General features: G+C 67.6%; 1 protein-coding gene across 1 annotated transcript in view; it reads left to right on the top strand.

The window, feature by feature from the left end:
• PKP1 (plakophilin 1) overlaps window positions 1-9685 on the top strand; it is a 43802-nt gene extending 34117 nt beyond the window's left edge. The window contains exons 8-14 of the mRNA XM_057727649.1: window positions 377-532; window positions 1255-1431; window positions 2504-2657; window positions 2929-3115; window positions 3607-3691; window positions 6114-6220; window positions 7363-9685. Coding sequence (XP_057583632.1) covers window positions 377-532; window positions 1255-1431; window positions 2504-2657; window positions 2929-3115; window positions 3607-3691; window positions 6114-6188 — 834 coding nt within the window. The 3' untranslated portion in view covers window positions 6189-6220; window positions 7363-9685. The remainder of the gene's footprint in view (window positions 1-376; window positions 533-1254; window positions 1432-2503; window positions 2658-2928; window positions 3116-3606; window positions 3692-6113; window positions 6221-7362) is intronic.

The following is a 9685-nucleotide window of genomic DNA, read 5'->3' on the forward strand; positions in this document are numbered from 1 at the left end:
CCCTCCCTCGGAAGCGACAGCAGGCTCAGGAGACAGCTTGGCGGCTCAGCCTGGCTCCGGCGGCACCGTGATTCTCTGCTCCAGATAGAACACGCCCTCCACCGGGGTGCCCCCGGGCCCCGGACGTCAGGGGACCTCAAACCCCCGCAGAGTCAAACACGGGGAGGGCAGATCGGCGGCCTCAGCCCCGAGGGGGAGGGTTTGTGGAAGAAACGTGGCAAAGGCCCGGGAGCAGCTGCCCCTGGGAGCTTCTCGGACCGTGGCAGGGTCTGTGCGCCCGGAGCCGCCCGAGGGGCCCGCCTCTCGTCCGTGGGGTGGTGGCAGCAGGGAGCGGGAGCCGGGCGGAGGCTCAGCGCCGTCCCTGCTCGGCCCCCAGTCTGTGGAGAACTGCATGTGCGTCCTGCACAACCTCTCCTACCGCCTGGACGCCGAGGTGCCCACCCGCTACCGCCAGCTGGAGTACAACACGCGCAACGCCTACACCGAGAAGTCCTCCACCGGCTGCTTCAGCAACAAGAGCGACAGGGTGATGGTGAGCACGTGCGGCCGTCCGCTCCCGCCCAGTCCCCCGGTCCCACTGCCGGGTCCACACCCCGCTCCGCCCTGCCGGAGCCTGAGACCAGCCCCGGGGGAGGGGCCCCTGCCCGACCTTGGCCGTGGGACCTGCTACAGCAGGAGCTGGTGGCCTCGTCTCACCTATGACACAGGGATGGAGGCGCTCAGACCCCCAGAGGCCACAGGCTCCGGACCCCCGTTTGCTCCAGCCCCTCGGCGCTCTTGCTGTGTGGCGAGTCAAGTCTCCCCCTCTTCTCCTTCACCCCTGAGGATGGGGGGGCAGCCTGACTCCACCACCTCCTGAGCCCCCCACGCCTCCCCAGAAGCGGAGGGGTGCTGTGGAGGGAGGGGCAGCTGCCTCCACTGGGCAGGCGGTGAGAGCCAGGCCCTGGACCACATGTGCGGGCCCAGGGAGGGTCAAGTTCAGGCTGTGACTCTGAGAGGGGAGGACGCCCAGGGTGTGAGACCCAAGGCAGCCTCACCGCCGGGAGGTGGGGACAGAGCTGGCCTGGAGCACGGAGGATGCCCTGTGCCCCGCAGAGACAGGGCGGGTACGGCCGCCCCTCACCCACCGCAGAGCAGCCCCGGTGCTTGGGGAGGGAGTGCAGGGGGCTCTTCCTCGTCCGGGGACCGTGACCCTGCGGCTGGGGGAGCAGGATGCGTGGGTTACACCCCTCTCGACCTACCTCTTGTCCCCAGAACAACAACTCTGACTGCCCCCTTCCCGAGGAAGAGCCCAACCCCAAGGGCAGCAGCTGGCTGTACCACTCGGATGCCATCCGCACCTACCTGAACCTCATGGGCAAGAGCAAGAAGGACGCCACGCTGGAGGCCTGCGCCGGCGCCCTGCAGAACCTGACCGCCAGCAAGGGGCTGGTGAGCGCGCCCGCCGCCACCCCCGTCCCTCCACCCACAGGCCAGGCTCAGCTCCCCGGGTCCCACGGGCCTGGCCCTGCCTGCGTCCAGGGCCCGGCTCGCGCTAGGCTCCGGGCCAGGCCCCGGGGATGGGAGGAGGGAGCAGGAACCCCCAGCCCCGGGGAACGCCCAAGCGGAGGAGAGGGGCTGCGGAACCCAGCCCTCGTGGCTTCGGTCTGTGGCACAGGATCCCCTCTGCCTCCTGGTGTCCGGCCCGGGCTGGCCTTGGGCTGCGCCTGGCTGGGGGACAGCATGAAGGGTGTTGCTGGCAGGAGGGGGGGTCTCCTGTGAGCTGAACTGAAACAGGTGCAAATAGAGGGTTTGGGGTATAGGCGGGTCCAGAGGAAGGTGCGGCAGAATCGGGAGAGGTTTTTGAGGCCGAAAGCAGTTGGGGGACGTGATGGCTTGGGCGGCGCTGCAGGAGGCACTCTGCAGCGCCCCCTCCCCCCCCCGCCCCCCGGCTCAGCAGGACAGGGGTGAATTGAGGGTAAAGGAGGACGCCCCCCCCGCTGTGAGGGGGTGGGCCGGGGTCTTTGAGAACCCCACACCAGCCTGGACCAGGTTACCGCGAGGGCCCCTGGACTGCATCTCCACGGGGCACACGCCCGTGCTTAGCCATCCTTACCTGCTGAGCCCCCAGAGGCGGGGAGCTTGGCAGAGGAGGGCGGGCACTGCTTTAGGTGACAGGTGGCCGCGGCCGCAGGCCTCACGCGAGCAGATGGTGCCGGGAAGGGCGCGGTGCTGGGAGGGGCGAGGAAGGCAGACCGGCTCCGTCGGGAAGTCGACGCGGGCCCCTCCCCCCGTGAACGAGGGGCCAGAGGCTTCCCTCCGTCCCAGCCCCTACCCGGGCGCCAGGCGGCCCCGGGTGAGGCGCAGGTGCACGTCTGCCTGGGGGTCTGTTCCGCGGTCGTCCAGGCGGGAGCGACGGGTGTCTGTCTTTGCTGCAACACAGGAGGGAGCAAGCCCGGGGTCTCTCCGTCTGGGGTAGCTGGCCCTGCGCTGCCGGCCGGGCCTCACTCGTGCCTTCCCTCAGATGTCCAGCGGTGTGAGCCAGCTGATCGGGCTGAAGGAGAAGGGCCTGCCTCACATCGCCCGCCTCCTGCAGTCGGGCAACTCGGACGTGGTGCGGTCCGGGGCCTCCCTCCTGAGCAACATGTCCCGCCACCCTGCGCTGCACAGGGCGATGGGTGAGCGCCCGCGTGGCTCAGGCCGCCCCCGCCCCCGGGAAGGACCTCTGCTTTCCAGAGCCTGCTGGACGGTCCCCCTGTGACTGCTGCCGGGGGCGGGGGGCGCTGGCCCCGGGGAGGCGCGGGCGTCAGAAGGGGCGGGTCACCTGGGGCGGGGGCACGGACGGGCGAGGTCCCACGTGGCCCCGCGCCCTGAGCGGGAGCCGCCAGGACGGGGGCCCCACGGGAGCCCCCGCTCGCTGACCCCACGTGCCCCCGCTTTCCCTCCCAGGGACCCAAGTGTTCCCAGAGGTGACCCGACTCCTCACCAGCCACTCGGGCAACACCAGCAACTCGGAGGACATCCTGTCGTCGGCCTGCTACACCGTGAGGAACCTGATGGCGTCCCTGCCGGGCACGGCCAAGCAGTACTTCTCCAGCAACATGGTCAACAACGTCATCAACCTGTGCCGCAGCAGGTGGGCGGGCCCCCGCCCCGCCCCGCCCCGCCCCGCCCCTCCACTCCCCGCCCCTCCCCTCCACGCCCCTCCCCCTGCAGGGGAGCCCTGCGCTGCCCGGGGGGGCGCAGGGGGAGCCGGCCAGGAGGGCGGTTCCAGAAGCTGCGGCCTGACACCCAGGCCTCGGGCAGCACACTTCCCAGCCAGGGAGCGAGGGACGCTGAGTCCTCATGGGGCAGCAGGGGGCACGGAGCAGCAGACCCAGCCGGGCGGGGACGGTGTCTCCTCCCAGGACAAGGCCAGGAGTGGCACGGGGCCCCCGCGAGAGTCCCGGGTGCCTCCAGGTGGACAGGGCCTGGGGTTGTGCCCGCTGTGTAGAGGGACCCCCAGCGGGGCTGTGCTCTCAGGCACCGCGGGGCCACCCCACGAGGAGGTGAGGGTGGGAGGGAGGGGAGTGTGTGTTCGTCCTCAAGTCGCTGGAGCCTCACCCGCATGACCTTCCGCCCACGCAGTGCCTCCCCCAAGGCTGCAGAGGCCGCCCGCCTCCTCCTGTCCGACATGTGGTCCAGCAAGGAGCTGCAGGGGGTCCTCAGACAGGTAAGGGCCCGGCCCCTTCCCGCCGCCCCACTCCTCCGGGGCGAGGCTCCCCCACCCTTCCCGGCACTGACTCAGGTCCAGGGCTCAGGAAGGGAGAGGACGAGCCGTGCTCACACAGGTGTGCGTGACGGGGACTGGGATTCAGGCACTGACACTCTCAGCCCGGGGCCTGAGGAGGTGCTGAGGGCGTGGAGGACAGAGACTTGGGGGGGTGGTCTTCTGGGAGTGACCTGAAAAGCAGGCGCACAAAAGGCACATCGCTCCCGCGGGGGACGTGTGCACGCTGGCTGCGCAGGTGGCTCGGGCTGCATGACGAGACCCCGTCGAGTTCAGGCTGAAGGGTTTGCTTTCGGTGCTGGGGAGCCACTGAGGGTTTGGGGGAGAGGGTTTCATGCTGAAAGCAGCCCTAGGAAGCCTCCTCCACGCACAGTGGGCGGAGCGGACCAGAGACCAGGCTGCTGGGTTTGTCCGGGGGCGACCTTGCCCTCTGTCCCCAGCACCTCCCCCTTCCCAGCCGCACCGCTGGGCCCGGTGCTGTAGGACCTGTTCCCGCTGACCTCCGTCCCATCTGGGGCAGCCGCTCTTTAGACCGAGGTGTCAGCAGCGGTGAGTGCGGCCGGTCGGGCTGACGAGGCTCGGGCTTCGGGCTGGACACCCTGAGGTTACGTTCGGAGATGGATCGGCTGGGGAGGGTTGGGGGCTTTGGGGAGAGGAGGGAGGGGGGCCGTGACGGAGAGGTGGAGTCTGGGGCCCAGGCGTGCGCCTGGGGAGAGAGGCCAGGCTGCACGTAGACGGCCGCGTGTCCCGGTGGGAGAAGCCACGGGCACAGGCAGCACATCTGCGGCACAGTCTTGGGGGACAAGGGTGGAAGCCGGGAGAAGACCCTCCCTGGGGGCCGAGGGGAGGGGGGCAGGAGGAGGTGAGGACATGCGGGCGGAGGAGGCACTGGGGGGGGACAGCAATGCCCAGGGCCACTGACGGACAAGGAGATGGGAACCGCAAGGGCCTGGACCCAGGGATCCGGAAGTTTCTGGTGACTCTAGGGCACAGCTGGCAAAGCAGGCCGGGGGAGCCCCATGGGGCTTGGGGGAGGGTGGCTCTTCCCCCAGTGCAGCCACCGTGGTCAAAGGTGGCCGGGGACGTGTGACGCCACGGCCGGTGGTGGCCCTTGTCCTGCTCTTTCCCGGCAGCACCACAGGGAGGGTGGGCTTGGCCACGTGACAGCGGCCAGGGAGGCCCTGTGGAGGGGAGGGGGCGAGGGGACCCGGGAGGGCTTCCTCCAGCTGCTCCGAGGTGCCCCAGAGGGTTGGGCTTAGCCCGGACGTGGGGGCGGCGCCCGCCCGGGACACCCAGGGTCCCCTCGTTAGGCTCTGCTGGGCCGTGTGGTGGGAGCCGGCTTGGGGTCAGTGCCCGCTCCCGCCTGCAGCCGCGCTGGACCAGCCCCGACGGGACTGGGTCGGCGCCCATCCACCTTCACAGCCTGTGGCATCCCCAGCAAGGCATCCACGGGGTTGGTCCTGCCTGCAGGCCAGGGAGGCAGGGCGTGGAGCTGGCCTTGGCTCAGGGAGTCCGGGGACAGCAGGGCTGGGACCCGGGGCTTGTCTCTCCCGGGACCTTCCAGCACATCCCGCCAAGCTTGGCAGGAGGAAGGCTGCACCTCTGCAGAGGGCGAGGGGTGGGGGAGGGCGAGGTGATCACGTGGTCCACACCCAGGCCAGGTGGGACCGGGCTCTGAACCGCCTGCCCGGGGCCCCTGCGTCCCCACCCGTCAGCGCGGACGAGGCTCTCAGAGCCCGGGGCTGGCAGCAGTGCCCCTTCCTGAGGGCTGCGCGCAGTCACCCCAGGGCCTTTACGGAGCGCCTGCTGTCTGCTCGGAGACATACAGGAGCAGGATTCGGTCTCTTCCCAGCAGGCACTCGGGGCTGGTGAGGCGGGAGGGGGCAGAACCCACAGGCAGACAGAGCCCGTGACATAGCGGCTTCCGCCCCGGGCGCCAGCCCTGCTCCAGCGGGAGAGGCGCCGTGTGTGACCTCCCTGCCAAAAGCTCTTGTCGGGATTTATTTTTTAAAAAGCAGGTCCCGTCAGAAGGAGGAAAACAAGCATTTTCCTAATCTGATTTTGGTGCCTGTTCTGTATCTAGAGCGACAGGCACTCGCTGAGCCCTCACGCCTCGGCTCAGATTTCGGTGACGGACATTCCGATGTGCCGAGGGCCAGACCCGTGTCATTCGCGCCTGGGTGTCAGCGGCCGCATGCTTGGCCGCACGTGTGATCAGGCCAGTGTCAGCCCCGACACCCGCGCAGAGTGTGTCCAGAGGGCTTGGCGCAAGCCCGAGGCTGCCTGGGGGCCGCGTCTGACCGCGGGCACGCCCGCGCTGGTCCTTCGCAGGATGTCTCATACAGCGTCTGCTTCTCCCCCGCAGCAAGGTTTCGACAGGAACATGCTGAGCACCTTAGCTGGGGCCAACAGCCTCAGGAACTTCACCTCCCGATTCTAAGAAGAGGCTGCTCGGGCCAGTTCAGCTTGCAGGTGAGAGTCGGCCCATGCAGGGCCGGGGGCCCCTCCAGTCTCAGAGACAGGGGCCGGGCAGTGCTCCCCACGGACACAGAAGCAGCCTTCGGTTCGGCTGACACAAGGTCTGTGAGGACAGCCATGTAGTCTGCCTGGCCGGTGACTGTCCCACACAGGACATTAGGTATGTGCAGTGTCCTGGTAGCAGCAACAGGCCACAGGTCTGGGCAGGACTGCTGGGTACAGCCGTGTGGGTTGCACACTGCACAACCCGGGTGGCACCACTCACGTGGACTGCGGTGTGAGTGGTGCCCCTGTTGCAACATCATATGTTGTTCTGGGTCTGGGCTTCTACAGCTCACCCTCTTCTTTTTATAATCCACTTTCCAGTCTCTGCAACATGCCTAGTGTGGACAAGCTTCTTTCCAGCTGATGATTCTAGGGACCAAAACCGCAGATCCAATATCTCTGGCAAAACTCATAAGCCTTCGCCCTCATCAGACTCACCTGGGATGCTTGCTAAACCACACAGTCCTGGCCCCAGGCCCCAGCAATTCTGACTCAGTGGCTCCGGGGTGGGGTCCAGGAAAAAACATTTTTAAACAAGCATCCAAAGTGATTCTGAGGCAGGCAAGCCCAGGACCACACTTACATACTCAAACCAGACCTCGTCAACCCTCGAGGGTCAGCAGAGGCAGCCAGGCGTGAGGACAGGTCTTCTGAGCTGAAGGGGGCCCCCCAGTGCCCCAGGCCTCCGCCAGAACCCCAAGCCCAGCCGCCGGGGAGGGTCCTGGTGGGGGAGGGGCTGTAACTTGGGTCCAGACGAAGGTTCCCTTAGACCTCAGGCAACCTCTCCTGGCACATGGGCTCCAACCACATGAGGACAGGAGAAGAGAGGCGACTGAAGTCGGCAGACACCTGACGTGCGCAGTCCAGGTGTTCCGTGCCGCGTGGGCCACCGTGTGGAACACATGGCCACGGCGTGGGGCGGGGGCAGCTCTGACCCAGCAGGAGCAACCCGTGCGCTTGTCGGGGTGCGCCGACCCCAGGCTCAGGCCCAGGCGCGTCTGTGCGGACGTGGTGGGAGGGGGACAGCCCCGGTGAGACCGGGGGTGCGGGCGGTCCCCCGTGGGTGCTCACTGGAGGCCTGTCCTTTTCAGGCGTGATATGACCCAGCTGAGAAGACGCAGGCCTGCCGGAGGGTATTCTGTCCACTGCACAGCCGCTCACCACAGCCGGGAGCAAACCGGATGCTGTGGATGACAAAAATATTTTTAGATTCTCTTTTTTTCCTTGGGGAATGCCGGGCCATGGGGGTTGGGGAGGGTGGGGGGGTACTTTCTTGAGTTAAGGGGGCTTATGTCTGATGTTAACACTTCCGTAGCTGAGAAGCGGTATACATACATGTGTACAGTGTGTGCGTGTGCTGAAAGCAGGACCCCGAACTGCAAAGCGCTGTGTGAGCTGCCGGCTGGTGGAGGGACACGCCCTCACCTGTGCTTTGGGTTCAGCTGCCTGGACGGTGTGTGCCGGGCCGGGGCCTTGCCAGCACCAGGCCCACGGGGAGTCCTGCGGGGTGGGGTGTGGGACTCACGGAGACTGGGGCTCAGCCCGCGCTGGGCGGCGGCTCTGCAGGAAGGGGGTTGGCGGGCTCGGGGTGTCTCCTGGGAAGATCTGGTTGTGCACTGTGCCGCCCTGCCCGCAGTGCCACGGGGCCGGGGCCGGGCGGGGTGTGGGGTCTGCGGGCCGGGCCGGGACAGGCACGCTTGTTGGGCTTTGTGCAGACGGTCCCGAGAGTAGGTGCCAGAGCGGGGGGTGGCTGTTCTCGCGGGCTGTGTGCCTGTCAGAGCAGGCTCGGCCTGGGAAGCCCCGCCTTCCAGGGTCTCATCGCAGGAGGAAGGAGGCAGAGTGGTGCTCAAAGCCGCCTTTGAGGGGACGGCCGGCTGGCCCTCATATTCCCAGCGGAGGGGCCAGCTGGGCTGGGCAGGGCAGGGAGTCTGCCAGGAGGCTCCTGCCCTGCACATCTGCCTAGAGCCAAGTGAGGGAGTGTTTTGGGTCCCCGGAGACTTGGAGGAGGGGAATTTGGGTAGACCAGGAAAAGGAGCCCCCACCCCAGCCAGAGGCCACCCCCTCCTTCCCTGGTCCACAGCCATCTGTCTCTACTTCCACTTTGTGAAAACCGCGGGGGATGTGGTAAGAGGCCCGCCAGGGGCACCGGCCACCCCAGACCCCAGACTCCTGTGCATCTCAGATACGACGTAGAGGAGGGGTCTCCTGAGAGGGGCTGAGTGCACGGCCCTTAGTCTCCACTGTAAGACAGGGCTGGACACAGCGTCCCCGCCGAGCAGCACTGGTGGTGACCCAGAGGGACTGGCTGCCTGGCGCTCCCTCTTCACTGCCCCTCCCCCAACCCCGTCCAGCCCCACCGCTCACCCCAGCAGTCAGACCTCTGCACCAAGGACCCTCCTGTTGAGAGATGTGACAGCAGGATGGCGGGGGGGGCGGGGGGCAGACCCGAGAGCACAGGCCGCACAGCCGGGCGTCCCCTGGTGCTGGGTCTGTGCCACGTCCTCCTCGTCCCTCGTGGTGGTGGGCTGCCTCCCTCCCGGGGCCACCGGGAGCTGGTCCCAGCAGACGGTCACCTCTGCCAGGCCTCAGGGCCCAGAGGCGTTCGTTTCTCAAAGAAACAGGGAGCCAGGCAGTGTTGTCAGCACTGGGCGTGCATCGTGGGCAGAGAGGCCACACCCCCAACTCATGTCCTCCTGGAGGAGAGAGGGGCCCCGGGTCCCTGGCTTTAGGGGTCCCCAGTGTGAGAGGACCGTCCAGCCCAGTCAGGGCAAGAGGGAACGGGCCGAGGACCAGGGAGCCTGTGACAGCCCCACGGAGGGGCCCTTCTCCGGCTTTCCTGAGCCCGCGGGGTGAGGGGCCGCGGCCCAGCCTCCGCCTTGGGGGGTGGGCAGCTTTGCAGACTCAGGGGCCCAAGTGCACAGTCAGCCCAGGCCTGGTGTTGGTCACCTCTCTGGCGACGTCTGAGGCTGGCCAGCTGGGCCTGTCACTTTTGGAAGAGGCAGAACTTGGAGGGGCCTGCGGATGTATTTCCTAGAGAAGGAGCACGGGGTCTGCTGAGGCCCAGCTCAGGATGTGAAGCACGTGTTGGCTGCACGCTGCCGGGCCGGGACACTCCAGCTCGGGGCCAGGTGGGAGAGGACCTGCCTCCCTGTCACTGCCCCGACCCTGTGCCTAAGGCAGGCCTGGTCGTGGGCCAGGCAGGGCTGCTCCCATCCACCCGGGAGCCTGGGCCAGGCGGGGGCTGTGGGTGGGCTGGGGGGTGGGGGAGGCGGGACCCCCTGCAGCCCATCCGCCCTCTGCTCCGTGTTTACGCAAGAACCTCGTGCTGGCCGGGCCCGCTTCCCTGTGGGGTATACGATATGTTTGCTTTTTTTGAAATATGGGAAATCAATAAATTGCTAGCGTTTCTTTGAA

The sequence above is a fragment of the Hippopotamus amphibius genome, chromosome 3, assembly GCF_030028045.1.
Source record: "Hippopotamus amphibius kiboko isolate mHipAmp2 chromosome 3, mHipAmp2.hap2, whole genome shotgun sequence".
NCBI lineage: Eukaryota > Metazoa > Chordata > Mammalia > Artiodactyla > Hippopotamidae > Hippopotamus > Hippopotamus amphibius.